Source organism: Drosophila persimilis, unplaced genomic scaffold (genome assembly GCF_003286085.1).
Source record: "Drosophila persimilis strain 14011-0111.01,24,50 unplaced genomic scaffold, DperRS2 tig00000000-arrow-pilon, whole genome shotgun sequence".
In the NCBI taxonomy this organism is placed as follows: domain Eukaryota; kingdom Metazoa; phylum Arthropoda; class Insecta; order Diptera; family Drosophilidae; genus Drosophila; species Drosophila persimilis.
In genome coordinates this window covers 19453631-19469814 of record NW_020825288.1, presented here as the reverse complement: position 1 = coordinate 19469814, position 16184 = coordinate 19453631, and the positions used below count along the sequence as shown (strand labels likewise).

Below are 16184 nucleotides of genomic sequence, written 5' to 3'. Positions count from 1 at the left end.
TTCACGGATTTTGCGATGCCAGCATCGAGGCTTATGGTGCAAGCATTTATGTCGTTTCCAAGGGTCAGCACTCCAGCAGTCACTTACTTTGTGCCAAATCTCGTGTGGCTCCTTTGAAGACATTTACAGTACCAAAGTTGGAGCTTTGTGGAGCGGAGTTGCTGGCTCGGCTCATATCTGAGATAGCTGGAATGAATGTCTTCAAGGGAAGGTGTTACTGTTGGTGTAATTCTGCCGTTGCGCTCTCTTGGATTCGGGACGAACCGTCAAGATTTAATATATTTGTTGCAAATAGATTGTCAACGATTCAGGAAATGACCGAAAAAATGGAATGGCGCTATGTTCCTACAGCTTTAAACCCAGCCGACATTCTGTTTCGAGGGGCTCATCCGACTGAGCTGAATGAGTCACCTCACTGGGCTCATGGTCCTCCATTTCTTTGCGGCTCCACAGATGACTGGCCACCCACTGTGCTACCTGATAAGCCAGCCCTTGAACTTCGTCGGAAGGCTCTTCTGGTTAAATCGCCCTACATGGACATTGTTGCTGATTCCAAGTATGCGAATTCATTTGCTTATTTGCAACGCGTTTTCGGATACATTCACAAGTTTTGCAACCGAATTCGGCACCCCGGACTCACTGTCTCAGACATTGAACATGGAACCCAGGTATTGCTACGACTAGTCCAGCGTACTCAGTTATGGGAGGACATGAAGTCACTGCGGGCAAGGGGAGCAGTCTCCTCATCGAGCTCAAACGCATCGTTATCGCCATTCATGGATCAGTTTGGACTTCTCAGGGTAGATGGTGGACTGAAAAACTCTTCGTTGGATTCGTTATCTTCGTTATCCACAGTTGCTTCTCTTCATGGACTAAAGCGCTTCATATGTACCAGACGAAAGCCGCGGCAAATATGGTCAGACAACGCAGCCAATTTTGTCGTAGCTAAGAATGAGCTGATGGAGTTAAAGCGCCTGGTCCTCAGCGATGACCATCAGAAGGCGCTGCTGGATTTTTGCTTGGTCGAAGCTATGGACTGGCATTTCATTCCTCCGCTCTCTCCTCATTTTTGTGGTCTATGGGAGGCTGCAGTGAAGACGGCCAAGTACCACTTCTACCGTGCGATAGGCAACTCGGTTCTTGGATTTGACGAGCTGCGGACGCTGTTGTGCCACATCACGGCACTGATTAATTCAAGACCTTTAGTTTCAATTTCAGAGAGCCCTGCTGATCTAGATGTTCTTACTCCAGCGAATTTCTTGAATGGTGGCCCTCCTTCTTCGTTCGCTAAGCCTGACGTCACTCAGCTAAACTTCGATCGCCTGGACGGCTGGCAGCGCGTTTCATACCTGCAGCAGCTCTTTTGGTCCCGGTGGAAGGAGGAGTACATCACGTCACTGCAGTAGCGCTTTAATTGGCTCACTGCGAAGCCCAGCTTGGCAGTCGCAGATTTGGTTCTTGTCAAGGATGAGAATCTTCCTCCCATGAAGTGGCCACTGGCGAGAGTGGTCGAGCTTTTGCCTGGATGAGATGGCGTTTCCCGAGTTGCTGTGCTGAAGACGTCATCTGGAATCACCAAGCGCGCCTTCAAAAAGCTGTGCCTGCTGTCCCTTAAAGATGCTGTTGAAAGTCAGGCTTCCAACGGGGGGAGTATGTCGGGTCAAGCAGCTTAAATATTTTAAATTATTGCCAGTGGTGCGGCCCAAAGGAAATGCATTTCGTTGTTGTCATTTCCTTTGCCCCCACTGTAAAGATCATTTGCTACCGCATATGCGCATGCAGCGGAATTCTTTCGTCTCTTTATATCGCAATCTCTCGCCCTCGGCTTAACAGCGGCCCCGAGCAGCTCTAACGCTCTCGGGCTATCCTACTCTCTCGCTCGCGTCTAAGCTTGCTGCATAGGGCCCGGCAATTTGGCCCGTCAGCCCTTGCATGGTCAGTCTTGAGCTAATCATCGCAGCTATTAGGTTAACATCCTCGCATCAATCGTTCGCCCAATCATCCCCATATGTACATACGCGATAAGTTGGTTTACATATGCAAATAAATTGTGAATTATATACAACCTCTCGACTTTCATTAACTTAAAATTGCAACAGTTATTAAAAACGCTTAATAGCTTAACAAATACAAAATGAAATTTTTACTAAATGCAAAGTAAAAGGAAAAGAAGCGTAGCGCAAACGAAAGAGAACGAACGACTAAGATCGGATTATCGGAAAGAACAAATCAATTTTTAGTGGTTTTGATTCTTTTTGATTCTCATTCTTTCTCTTTCTCTGTGCGACCTCTGGCGGTGAGGAGCCATACTGACTGAGTATTAGTGTAGAGTTTTAATAATTAAAATGAAAACAGATCGGCTTCTTTTAGTAGTAGTTTTTAGTATTCAAAAACAAGTCAAAGTATTCTCCTTCGCGCTTTCGGAATTTTGTATATCTACCTATGTACATATGTATATAAAGTACTAAAATCTAAGAATTAAAATAAACAACATAAAATGCAAATATTTTAAAGCTATCTTTTGAATTGAATTTTTAGATATGGAAATCGAAAAAAACATTGGCGTTGCGGATATGACAACAATGACAGAAATTGACGAAACCGGAATAAACCATAACCTTAGTCTTCGATACTGTAGTGACATAATTTATGTATCCTTTTCAAGTTGCTACTAAGCTTTTTTAAAGGTATATTTTTATATATATATATACCAAAAATTTTGTCGTGTTGTTCTTTTAAGGGTAAGTATTAAATAAACAGTAGTGTTTTTTTTTTGTGGTACAAAATGCCCACCCTGGGGTTTTTATTCTTTTATATCATAGAATTCTCTTTTTAACAGTTTCATGGGGCTGCTTGAACTTGGTTGTCAGGGATCCCCAAGGGTTGTCCCCAAGCTCTGCAATCTTTTTATACCCGATACTCAAAATAATAGGGGTATATTAGATTTGTGGTGAAAGTGGACGCGTGTAACGTCCAGAAGGAAGTGTTTCCGACCCCATAAAGAATATATATTCTGGATCAGCATCAATAGCCGCCCCACAAAGGACGAAAATCTGTGGCATCCACAATATTGAAGATACGAGAAAATAAAAAAACGCACAATCATAGAAAATGACCATATCTACCAGATTGACGAATCCGAATCAGATCGGATTATTATTATAGCCAAAAGTATCAAATCAATTATCAGTGGCTACGCAGCGCCCGTCGACACGTTCTGACTGATTTTCTGTCTCTCTCTCACGTACTCTTTATCGTTTAATGTAGCCATACTGACTAAGTATCGGGTATAAATATAGAGTTGCGGTCTCCGCAGCAACGCACAACGTTCCCCCTCGTTTTTATCTGATATCGTGCTTTGGACAGAATTCTGCAGAGCAAATAGTGGTAGTGTTAAGATGAGATGGGGAGAAAAGTGTCTTGAATGAAGCTATCTCCCTGGCATAAGAAAAATTAAACTTCTCCACCTTTAAGCCGACGGCTTTTATTTTGCTTTGTATAAAAGCAGTTACATCATTAGATGTGAGGTCAGGGGCCAGCCTTGAGGTAAAAACTTGTCGTTTTGGTGGGTGGTTTAGGCATCACAGGACTAGTATCTGTGGCGGCAATACCCGAAGATCTACTTTGAGTGGTCGGAGTTAGTTTTGCGGCAACGAGTGGCTGAGTGAGTGTTGGCATTCGCAGATCCCGCGGAGTGACCCGTTTGCTCCTCGGAGACTCATTAAGCAGTTGCAGACTGCCAAACTGAGACTCAATGGCTAGAACCGATCGTATTGATTTTTAAAGCCAACGGTCAGCTCTTTAAAGCCCTTCCGCGTCTGCCTCATAAATATGACCATATAATTTTCCAGCACCCGGCATGCCTCATAACTATAGTGCCAGCCACTACGTTTTGAGCTGTCATCGCCCACGGGGCCTGTCAGCCCAGCTCATTTTGTGTGCACTACGCTATCGACTTTACAAAACTTTGACTTTACAATAATATATCCCTAAATTTTCATGAGAATTTGAGGCTGGCTTTTGAGGATAACAGGAGATGGGATACAGGAGTTCAAAGGGAAAGATCAGTATAAATACGAGAAAATAGAAGACTTTAACCAGTCAGGTCTTTATTGGTCGAGTTATCGCTAAGTTGCGAGAACGTATAAAACTACGAGATCGGATCCCTCCAACAAACCTCCAAGATGTCGTTGACTCACATCCCTGTCAAACTGCATCAGGAGAAAAAGACATACTTGGACTACGAAGACCAGAAGCCCACGTTTTTACTACTCTCCTGGAGTCTGGTCCTTTTATACAGATGGCAAGCAAAATAACTGTGAAAACTCAGTGCAATGCAGAATAATCAAATATAAGACCGTTGACCCTTAAAATTTAAAATGGAAAATGCACGACAAACGTCGTATATTACAAGCGATCTTGTTATGGTACATTACATTTTTTAAATTACAAACAACAGATTGGTGTCCGATACAAGCGGTCTATAGACTTACACCGGCTCAATACTTATTGCTGTAAATCCATATAAAGGCATAAATATATATAATAAGGTAAGATTTAAATACGAATAAAATCTATTAATCTATATAATCTATTGAGAACACTAAGCTTTGATACCCTTACTGAGGTTTTTAAAATGTTGACCACATTTAATCAGTCATTTAGTCAAACCGAAGGAATAATCTCTAGCCCTATAAGGTATACATAAGTATATATAAGTCTAAAATAATCTATTTGTTGGTCCATCCGTCTTTCTGTCTGTCCGTCTAAGTGTTTTTAGCAAAGATATCCCCAATCATAGAGCTAGAATTTGTGTGTAGACTTCTATGTTATCACACTGAAATAAGTGTGTTCTTATGAAGAAAACTCAATATTCTATAAGATTGCAAAACATTGCGATCGGATCATTATCATAGTATGTGACGGCGCTTCGGCCGGGGTATGCTCGCCGCGCCGGGGTCCACAGAAATTAGTTTGATCTCTGGATGTGGTAGCTGAAAGAGAGTCTCGTGGTTCAAGAATAAGGCGTGGATTGAGCGGTACAAAGAAATATAGTTATTTTTATTGTTCTTAAAAGGTGCAGAGTTTGGGGTCGTCGTTCGGGGTGGCCGCACGCGGTGGATAGCTGAGTGCTGGTCCTGGCGATCGTACGGTCGGTGTAGTGCGTTCCGAGGAGAAGAAATGTTGCGGAAGTTTCAATGCGCTCCGAGGAGAAGGAATGTTGCGGAGGTTTTAATGCGTTCCGAGAAGAAACGTTGCTGAGGTTTCAGTGCGCTCCGAGGAGAAGTCGAGGTGCGGAGGTTTGCGCTCCGAGAGAAAGTCGGATGCGTAGGTTTAAGTGCGCTCCTACAGAAGTTGAGGTGCGGAGGTTTAAGTGCGCTCCGAGGAGAAGACGGGATGCGGAGGTTTAAGTACGCTTCGAGGAGAAGTCGAGATGCGTTTTTAAGTGCGCTCCGAGAGGGATAGAGGATCGCTGGGGCTGTTGGTGGTTGCTGCTGATGCTTACCTCGCCACGGGTCGGTGGCGGTGCTCCTTTTATAAATATACAATCAATAAATCAAGTTGAAGTGGAGCTGATGTTTTTTTTTTGCCAAAAAAAACCTGTAGGAAAGAGATCTCCCATAATCACCCTGCTGGCTCTGCGATAGCGTAGTGAACGAAAAATACGCTGGGTTTACAGGCCTCGCGGGTGATGCCATGGTGTGCGCTAAAGTTATGAGGCATGCCGTTTGGTGGACAATGACATGTTCATATTTATGAGGCAGCCGCGGAAGGGCTTTAAGGAGCTGACCAGTGACTTTAAAAAGCTGCGGTTTTAAATCAAAAATATGGAGATAAACAATTGCCCGTAGCATATGCTTCCCGCTCATTTACAAAAGGAGAAAGCAATAAGAATACCACAGAGCAAGAATTGGCAGCCATTCACTGGTCACATTTTCGACCATATATGTATATATGGTACACACTTTACAATTAAAACAGACCACAGACCATTAACATATTTGTTTTCAATGATAAACCCCAGCTCAAAATAAATAATTTTAAAAATATCTCTGCAAGTGTATTAAAAGTCACTACAAGTACCAAAGTAAACATAATAAATAAATTTTTAAATAGTAATTACGTTCAAATCTGTTAATCTTATTTAAGGAATATGTTCACAAATATCACGGCCGGAAAATGGGTTACTCAGACCCTCATGTGTTTGCTCTAGCTGAAGCTGCTTATAAAAGCATTGTTGATGATCAAATAAATCAGGTAAGATCACTTTAACCACATACGTAAATAAAGATTAATAGATATGTATATAGATTTGATTTTAAAGTTTCGCTTACTCTTGCAGGCATTATGATTTAGTCTTGTTTATCTCTCCGTCCGTTTACTTGTTTCTATAAAGACCAAACTTTTTTATTGCATACAGTAAAATGCGTATAGTGTATTGGAACGATTGCCCGAAAAGATAACACTATGGTACAAAGCAGTAATTTTTTTGTTATTTGTTGAACATATGAACCAGCTCTGAATGGTGGCTAATACGATAAGTCATTGATCTAAGTAAGAAAAGTCTCTAAGAGATGAGAAAATAGAAATTAGATGAGAAAATTAAATAGTAAATCGGTAATCAACAAGGCATTTCGGGTTAATGAGCCAAAATATTTTTCAATTTGCAGTCAAGAACATAACAGCCTTTCCGCTCACTATACCTGAAGACACCTACCATCCTACTTTTGAAGTGTCGCTAGATAAAGGCCAACTGTATTGGATCGGTCGAGTAGGCTACCTGATTAAATCTGGAAAGCACCCTTTGGTTTACCAAAGAATTATCCAGTCTAAAAAACTTTAAATCAAGACTTTATATAAAATGGCAAAAAGTTGGTTCTCCTACTTCTCACTCTCGCTATGTAATAGTTCGGTCAAACTTTTCAGTTCTTAATGAACAATGCTATATGAACTACCAATCTTGATGCAGGATACGTTTTTCTCAGGACCCTAAACAGTTTTACAGCTAAAACAGAATGTCCGCACACCCATCCTCGCTATCATTTCGTAATTCGTCGGCAAATAATGATCAGGCAATTGCCGATTTTTTGCCCAATTTTTCCAAACCACCTATTCTGAGAAAAGCTATTCTGGTCATCCGTACCCATACGGTTTACCGAGGTCGAACGGCATTTTCAGTCCCTTGTTAAATGAATGTTCTTTACTTCATGATCTTCGACTAGTTCAGCCGGTGTTTTCACCGGGTCCAGACGGGGTTCCAGGTGGTGTACTCAGGTACTGCCCCGAGGCTTTGTGTGGACCTGTGCTTAAACTATTCACCCCGTCCATCGATTCTTCTTGCTTCCCCCCATCTGGACGGAATCGTTTATAATTCCTCTCCATAAAAAAGGTAGCAAGTCTGACGCAAAAAATGATAGAGGTATAGCAAAGTTAAAGAGGTGGTCAAAGGAATTTGATGACCTCTATATAACAAAGACTCTCTATATCTCGCTAGTTCGTCCGATCTTAGAATACTTCTCCTGTGTATGGTGCCCTCAGTACAAAGTACACCAGGACCGTATATAATTTGTACAGACACACCTTAACTAGGATGCGGGTGTGAGACTCCCATCTTACTCTAGCAGACTGCTATTGGGCCGCGTTTGCAGCAAAATCTTTTCGTTTCTTTTATTTGTTGTTCACATTTTTTGCTGTTATGTGCAAGAAATTGTTTCTTGCTAACATTCTGATAGCCAAACTGACCAAACTGATAATTTTCTCTTTTTTTTCCCTTTTGCGATTAAGATTGGTTTTATTGTATAATAAGCAGTTTACTTTTCATTTCGACGAGGAAAACGGAAAACTTGGGTTTTGTGCAAACGGGAGAAACAATTTTTGCCGTGAAAACCGGAGTCTGCATGAATGTTTTTATATCCATTTATTTTCATGTCACAAATTTAAGGTAAGATTCAGATGGTTAGCTTAGGTGCAATAATATAATTCTAGAAGGATGTCAAATGTCTATACAATGTGTTTTATTTTTAATTTTTGTTTAATATACTAATTATGTAACTTGTTCTTTTATTTGCAGTCCTGTGTGATATCTGGAGAATCAGGGGCTGGAAAAACTGAGACCACAAAATTTATATTGCAATATCTATGTGCAATTACTTCGAACGTTTCCTCTTGGGTTCAACAGCAAATATTGGAAGCCAATACAATTCTTGAATCATTTGGTAAGTAAAGGCTTAGTTTAATGGACCGAGTCTTTTAAAACTACTATATGGTCGTCCGATATGTATATATGTATACAATTGTGCTTAGTTTTGTACTATATATGAATTGATAGATATAAACTCGGCTATTGATGTCGGAAAGCTTCCTTCCTTTTGCTAGTGATCGGACGTGTTTCGTATGCGCTCCAAGAAATGTCTACATACAATGTATGTTACACAAAAAAAAAAGGTTATAAATAAAATAGCAAAATAAATTGAAGTGATCCTATCACAGCGAAAGAACTCCATAAAGCTAATATAACTATAACTATGTATACAAGGTAATAAGAATAAAATAAGTGCCACGAATAGCTCGCGCAATATGAGTAGAGTTTCAAGAGAAATCATAGAAACTCCAAAAAGCTTTAATTTTGATAGACATTGTAGTGACAAAGAATATCCTGTGCAATCCAAAAAAAACCAAACCACGTTCGGAGATATCATTCGATTACTCGCCTGTTCTACTCAATCCTGTTCAATTCCCAGGGCATTCTTATAGTCTCACAGGGCATCACTGTTGAGACACTGGAATCTTGCAGCAACAAAATCTCAACACCACATGGAATGTCTGTATTTACGAACCCAAACAGAACTAATCTGCAAATTCAATAACTTGTTCTGGAAAAGCGACGATTGAGACCTAAATGGCAGTGCTACAGATCGTCAGATCGCCAACAAATTAAAAGCAGCGGCTTAACCAGTACACCAACCAGCACATCGGAGAGAATGACATAACGGCACGTGAGATTCTGGACATTGCGCCAGCAACCTACACTATCCCCGACACCGCTGTGAATCTACACCATCGTGGGCCTTCGTGCAAGAGTCTTCCCAGAGCCATGGAAGCAACAAAACCCGGGCAAAGGACAGGAGCGATGCACTTGCAGGAAGGTTCGAAAAGCAGCTATAGGTACAGGTGGCATGTTGGTAGATAATGTCATTCTCTATAGTTCTCGTATCTTCAAAATTGTGGATGCCAACGTTTTCTCACTGTCAAACGCATAATTTAGGGCTTTTAAGTGCACACGGTAGTGTATTGCGCGCATAAAACCCTCTGTTATATAAAGAAGGCACAAGCTAAATTGTCGTTAACATTTAGTTTTGGCTAGGAAAATCTTTCGTTTTTTGAAAGGAGAGCACCGCCAAGATATTCAGGGTTTTCTGAAATTGAGGTAAGAAGACGAGAATTATTACTGCTTGGATTTGGCAGACCAATGTCCGCAGCTCGTCGAAACCGAAGAGTGGCGATCCCACGGAGTGATAAAAATGCTGTTTGGCCGTCTTCACTGCAACCTCCCATAATAGTCCGAAATAAGGCGAGCGAGGCGTTATGAATCGCCAATCGAAGCCGTTGTTGATGCAATAATTATGAACAGTCGTCGAAGGACCTCCAACTCGTTCCATGTGCACACAAAATTGGTCGCATGGTCCGATCAAATACATCGAGGATTGCAAAGAAACGTTTAAGGTCATTCAAGAGAGGAGCAGTTAATACGTCCTTCACTAATTTCACTAGAGAATTTTCCAGAGCTCAACCGTACGTGGTTGTGGCAGGTAAATAGGTATGGAAGCCGAACGGATCCGAAACGCAGAATGCGCCTTTAAACTTTATAGAACAAATTAAGAAATAAAACTTATTTGTTCTCTTTATTTAAAAAAATAATTTTTAATTATTAAAATTAATTGAAATGATAAAAGGTTTTTATGGTCTAATCGGTCATAAAACATATATTTGAAATGAAAAATGCTTATGATAAACATTTTGATAGTCTATTTTACCCGCTGCAGAGCATCGAGTCAATCCTGACCCGCGTAGAGGATACTGTGTACATCAGCAGCATCGATTTAAAGCACGCATTTTGGCAGAGCACTCTATCAATTTAAATCGATGCCCTTCGGGTTGTGCAATCCAGCCCAATGGCTGTTTCGGTTGATGGATCGAGTAATTGCACAACGACTCCGAAGCCATGTCTTTGTATACTTGGACGATCTACTAGTTATTTCACGGACGTTTGAGGAGCATATACAGCTGTTAGAGGAAGTGGCCAAGTGTCTCAAGGAGGCAAACCTAACAATTTAAAGAAAAAAATCGAAATTCGGCTATAAATATTTAAAGTATTTAGGGTACATCGTAGGCGACGGCGCACTTAGGACAGATCCGGAGAAAGTACATGCGATCACCCAAATACCAATGCCAAGGAACGTGAAACAAATCCGGAGATTTTTGGGTTTTTTTTTTTATTTTTGGCTGGAATCGGCGGTTTATCCGAAATTTCTCGGCACTCTCGGCTCCTCCGACGGACTGTCTGAAAGGAAAAGGGCAATTTAAGCTGACAGAGGAGGCAGGAAAATCGTTCGATGAGCTCAAAAAAGCACTTACCAGCGCCCCCGTGCTACATCACCCGGACTTTAAGAAGCACTTCTTTATCCAGTGTGATGCGAGCCACGTGGGGATTGGAGCAGTTCTCTTCCAGAGGGATGATAAAGGAGCAGAGCACCCGATCGCATTCTTTTCGGCAAAGCTAAGAGGGGCACAGCTCAACTATAGCGTACCAGAGAAGGAGTGTCTGGCGGCGGTAAGAGCCATAGAGAAGTTCCGTGCATACGTAGAACTGATGCCATTCACGGTGATAACAGATCATGCAAGTTTGCAGTGGCTCATGCGATTCAAAGCACTGTATGGGAGGCTAGACAGGTGGTCGTTGGCTCTCCAGGCTTATGACTTCGAAATCGAGCTTCGCAAAGGAAAGACAATATCGTCGCCGATATGGTGTCACGTCCTTTTGACGTTGACGCTAACGACTTCCTGGAGTTCGACACCACAGCCTTCGAGGATGAAGAATACCGAAGAAAAATCGAGTCGGTCCAGAGCGATGAGGATGAGTTCCCATACCTGAAGGTGGAGGAAGGACTGCTGTTTAAGCGCACACAGTTTGGCCGGCAGGAATTAGAGGAGTTTTCGTGGAAGCTATGGATCCCAGAAGCCCTGACGAGCACACTGATCCAACAGGCTCACGACAGCGATGTGGCAATGCATGGAGGGATCGCGAGGACACTGGGACGGCTGCGACAGTTCTATTATTGGCCCCGGATGACCGTGCAGGTGAACACATATGTGGCTGATTGTGACACCTGCAAAGAAACAAAACATTCAACACAGGTTCACCGTCCACTCATGGGGGCCAAAACCATAGCCGAGAGGCCGATTCAAAAACTGTACCTGGATTTCCTGGGTCCATATCCGAGGACTCGAAGTGGCAATGCAGTCATACTGATAGTCCTCGATCACATGTCCAGATATGTTTGGTTGAAGGCTTTGCCTAAGGCGACGTCTTCGGCCGGGATCCGATTCTTGCACGCCGAGGTCTTCGCGCAGTTTGGCGTACATACCGATAATGGAAAACAATTTGTGTCAGCTGAATTCTCTCAATTCCTGGATAGAAGAAGCATAACGCACCTGAAGTCGGGGAACTATGCACCGCAGGCGATCGCGGCCGAACGAGTCAACCAGACAGTACTGACGTACGTTAGTGAGGATCACACGTGCTGGGACGAGAAGCGGACGGAGATCCAGTGTGTGGTTAGGAGTGCCATACACACGGGCATCGGGACGTCGCCATACTTTGTGTGGTTTGGGCAGCACATGTTTACTAGCGGCCGATATTATAAATTGGCACGCAGACTGGGCGCCCTAAATGATGCACAAATGTCACCCTTGGCGAGGAGTGATAAGATGGAAATAGGTCGAGATGAGGTCCGAGGAAACTCTCATGAAGCCTACAATAGAACGAAGAACAGGTATAATCGAAAAGCTCGAGAAATTAGGGACTCACCGGGTCAGGAGATATATAAGCGGAATTTCGTGTTGAGCAATTTAATCCAGAGACTCTCAATCTCAAGGTGTGGGCGATGGCCTACGTTTGGGGTCCCTTAATTGAAAAAGCCCGCCTTGCTTTGCACTCCTGTTTCGGCGGAGTAATCCTGGAAACGGTAGTGTGGTGTTATGGGCGGTTTTGGAGAGAGCCCATAGGTATCAGGGCTGAAGAAGAAAAAGAAGGGCAAAGAAGAAGAAGAAAATAAAGCGAAACAATTTTCGAAAATAAAAACTAGAGCCTGCTTGAATATTCAAGATTTTCTTTAATGATGCTTTTTTATTTTAGGAAATGCTAAGACGATACGAAATGACAACAGTTCCCGCTTTGGAAAATTTATGCAAGTGTGTTTTGATGATTCGAATTGCATAAAAGGCTGCATTATTCAGGATTATCTGCTTGAACAATCTCGGATAACATTTCAAAGTGAAGGAGAACGGAATTATCATGTTATGTATCAATTAGTTGCTCAGGGACTGAAAAATATGGAAATGGCACAAGCACTAAATTTAAGACCGCCAGAATTCTATAAGTATCTAAACACTTCGGACACATTAGCAATAGATGTAAATCTTGAATCAGCAAAGTTCGATGCTCTGACAATGGCGTTTACAGTTTTACAAATTCCCCAAAGCATAATAGATGGAGTGTTCAAAGTTTTAAGTTCGATATTATGGTTAGGCAATATTGATTTCATGGACATTGATGGTGAGGGATGTGATTTTTCAAATTCGGATCAAGAAATTATCTATAATATATCAAAACTTTTGGGACTGAAGCCCAATGATCTCAAAAAGGTTCTCCTTATGCGCCAAATAAATGTTAGAGGAAATATTACTGAAATACCCCTAAAAATGCAAGAGGTAAGTATCATCCTCAATATAATATAGAAATGATTTTAAACCTGAAATGTTTCAAGAGAATTGTACCATTGATGTTTGCAATGCACATAAGAAAGCACATCTGACCCAATAAAGCATATAAATACATATTACTAACCAGTTTAACAAGCAAAGTCGATGTGACTATTTCCACCCGTATCTATACAATAGTCTGGAACCTAGTTCTTCTTTTTCATCATCTTTATGCCATTTAAACGATCGGTTAAAACACGATGCGTTGTGATTTCTCTTAGCTTTTTACTATTTTCTAATATTTTTTTTATTAGTATGCGCTTTTCTAAGAGCTTATAAAAGCTTTATAAAATTGTATAAATCTTGGTTAACGTTCTGAACAGACATAAATGACATTTCTACGATTTAAACCAATTACCAATTATCTGTACCAAATATTCAAGTTTTTCAGTCTTGTGCTAGTGCTCTACCTGTACACACGTACGTTCGCATCGCCACATCAATGCACCAACGACAAAGAAAGACATAAATAAATAAAACAAAACATAGCAAAACCACAATTAAAAAGATTTTAACTGAAAATTCTACGGACAGGCGGCAGAGTTCTATGATTCTGGTTTAAAGAAGTGGGTGCATCGAATGCCGAAGTGCATAGAACGCAACGGCGATTATGTATAAAAATTAAAAGTATTTCTGCTATTAAACCAGTTTTTTTATGTGAAAAAAGTTCATGGAACTTTATGGACACGCCTCGTATATATGTACTTTATTAGGTCGGAAACGCACAATGAGAACCTGGTATAAATACTCGCGAAAAATAAATCTTTTTAAAATTTCAACAAGGCCATCCAAATTTGATCAAAAGCTATTTTTTAAGTAATAATTAAGATCAGAATTAACATATTATATGTTTTCTTAAATTTTGTATGTCTCGTTTTAGGCTATAGAAAATCGGCATGCGATGGCCAAAGCATTGTACTCCAGAACCTTCACATGGCTTGTTATTAAAATAAATAGCTGCACAAATCCTGGAAAAGATGGAGCTCAGTTTCTAGGTGTTCTCGACATATTTGGATTTGAAAATTTTGTTCACAACTCATTTGAGCAACTTTGCATTAACTATACAAATGAAAAATTGCATAAATTCTTCAATCATTATGTATTTGCCTTAGAACAATCAATTGTGAGTATTAAAATATTGTATTATTATTATTATGTTTTTAATTGGTTTATTAAATTATTTTCATACAATGAAGCAAACAAACAAGTTTTGAAATGTCCATTTTAGAATACAGTGTTGAACGAATTGAAAAAAAAGATAACTAAATTACATACAAAAAACTATTTCCACCGTTATATCACTAACCATACAGTATGGTTAGTGGTAATATTGAGTATTGGAATGTGTCGTCGGACGATTTATATAGTATTTATGTATATCGATAACTAGTCGAATCCAAGCCACAAATTAACGGGCACATTTTCGGCGACCATCAGGTGCCGCCATAATTTAAGCTTCCTTTTTTACTGTCGTGGTCGGTAAGAGTTATTGGCTCTAGTAAATAGGTTATGTATCCATGTATGGAATTTATAGAATAAAACAGTACCAACACCAGCATCTGAATCAGCATCGGCATCAACGTTGTCAACGGCATTGGCAACGGCCGCCGGCCGGGCTTTACTTGCGAAAAATAACTGCTAGAGCGGAGTCAGAAGGTGCTGTTAAAGGCAACTCCGCGGGACCACCGACAGAATGCTTTTGGGCGACATGTTTCTTTGTTTTGATTAACCTCTATTGCATATTAGTCTAATTTGAAAATTTTAATTCGGTCTGCAAATATGTGCGTACAGTTTTTGTACAGACTGTTGGATAGATAGTTAATTGGTGTAAATGTATATAACAGGAAGACGCAAGTAAGTGTTTTTTACTCCACAAAGTATATCTATTCTTGATCACCATCATTAGACGAGTTGATGAGATATCAGCTTTGGGTGACTGTCAAAACATTCATACATGAAAACACCCGAATAAGCTAATATTAGCGAACAAGGGATCACACTTGCACTCACATTTTATATAACTTGCCTCTAATTTAAATAATACTGTAGATTCCTTCAAGGCTCTAGTATAAATATCGTATAGCTTATATTCTATCGAGGAAACAATCAATTAAGTTATCCTCATTTCTTATCCGTGTAACCACAATGTGCGCCACAGCGAAACGTGACAGGACCCACCAGTATTTTATATTACATAAATCATAAGCTCACGTCTGTTATACGTTTTGTGTCTTCTTTTTTCAGTATAAGCAAGAGGATATAATATATACACATGTAGAGTTCACAGATAATTCGCAGTGCCTGGAACTTATTGAAAAACCTCCCAGATGTGTATTTAAGTTACTTACGGAGCAATGTCATATGCCCAAAGGATCAGACTCTGCATATTTAAATAATATGCATGCGGAGTTTGAGTTTCATCCAACTTATATAAAAGGTTCGGATCGTCGTCATTGGGAAACTGAATTTGGCATTAGACACTACGCTGGTAGCGTTATTTATGCTGTTGATGGATTCGTTGATAAAAATCGAGATGTTCAGCAAGATGTTTTATTTGATTATATGAGCCGTAGCGAAGATTTATTTGTAAAGGATCTTTCTAAATATCAGGTAAGCTCTTTCATTATATTCCACTTCCACTTTTTATCCATATAAGTTGTTCAAATTGTATATCTGGTACGGTATTATAGGGGTATTGTTAAGAAATTAGCCACTTAGTTTAGTTCAATGTTCATTTATATTAAAACTGCCCTATTCTTATGCTCATGATTGTATTATCCCCCTTAAGTAACTATTTTTACGCTGATAGCTGTGTTGTTATTGCTTGTGTCCAAAACATAGCTGTAACGTTCTCACACGTATAGCCAAAGCCCGCAGCTGCACACGCATACATCGATGTGGACCGTCGCATCGCATGATCTTTCAATTCCCTTTTGCTCGACTTCATTTGTGGAGTGGAAGTTAGTAGAAATTTAGACTCACAACCAACCGACCGCAAATCAACCCCCTTAATTGATAGATAAATAAAACATATTGCAAATTATACAGTCCACTCATTCAAAGCGAAGTATATTAGATTCGTGTATATGTATGTAATGGCCAGAAGGAAGTATTTCCGACTCAATAAAGTATATACATAACTA

At 40.5% G+C, this 16184-nt stretch overlaps 1 protein-coding gene across 5 annotated transcripts in view; it reads left to right on the top strand.

Moving 5' to 3' along the window:
- The window catches only part of LOC6591733 (unconventional myosin-VIIa), a 51137-nt gene that overhangs the window by 6416 nt on the left and 28537 nt on the right, over positions 1-16184 (top strand). For 3 of the 5 annotated variants that reach the window (XM_026990896.1, XM_026990893.1, XM_002016775.2), the window contains exons 2-8: positions 2539-2651; positions 4488-4550; positions 6151-6258; positions 8072-8216; positions 12416-12990; positions 13922-14164; positions 15286-15651. In XM_026990896.1, coding sequence (XP_026846697.1) covers positions 2541-2651; positions 4488-4550; positions 6151-6258; positions 8072-8216; positions 12416-12990; positions 13922-14164; positions 15286-15651 — 1611 coding nt within the window. In that variant the 5' untranslated portion in view covers positions 2539-2540. Of the gene's footprint in view, positions 1-2538; positions 2652-4487; positions 4551-6150; positions 6259-8071; positions 8217-12415; positions 12991-13921; positions 14165-15285; positions 15652-16184 lie in introns of those variants that run through there. The other 2 variants (XM_026990903.1, XM_026990904.1) reach the window with 2 other exon arrangements.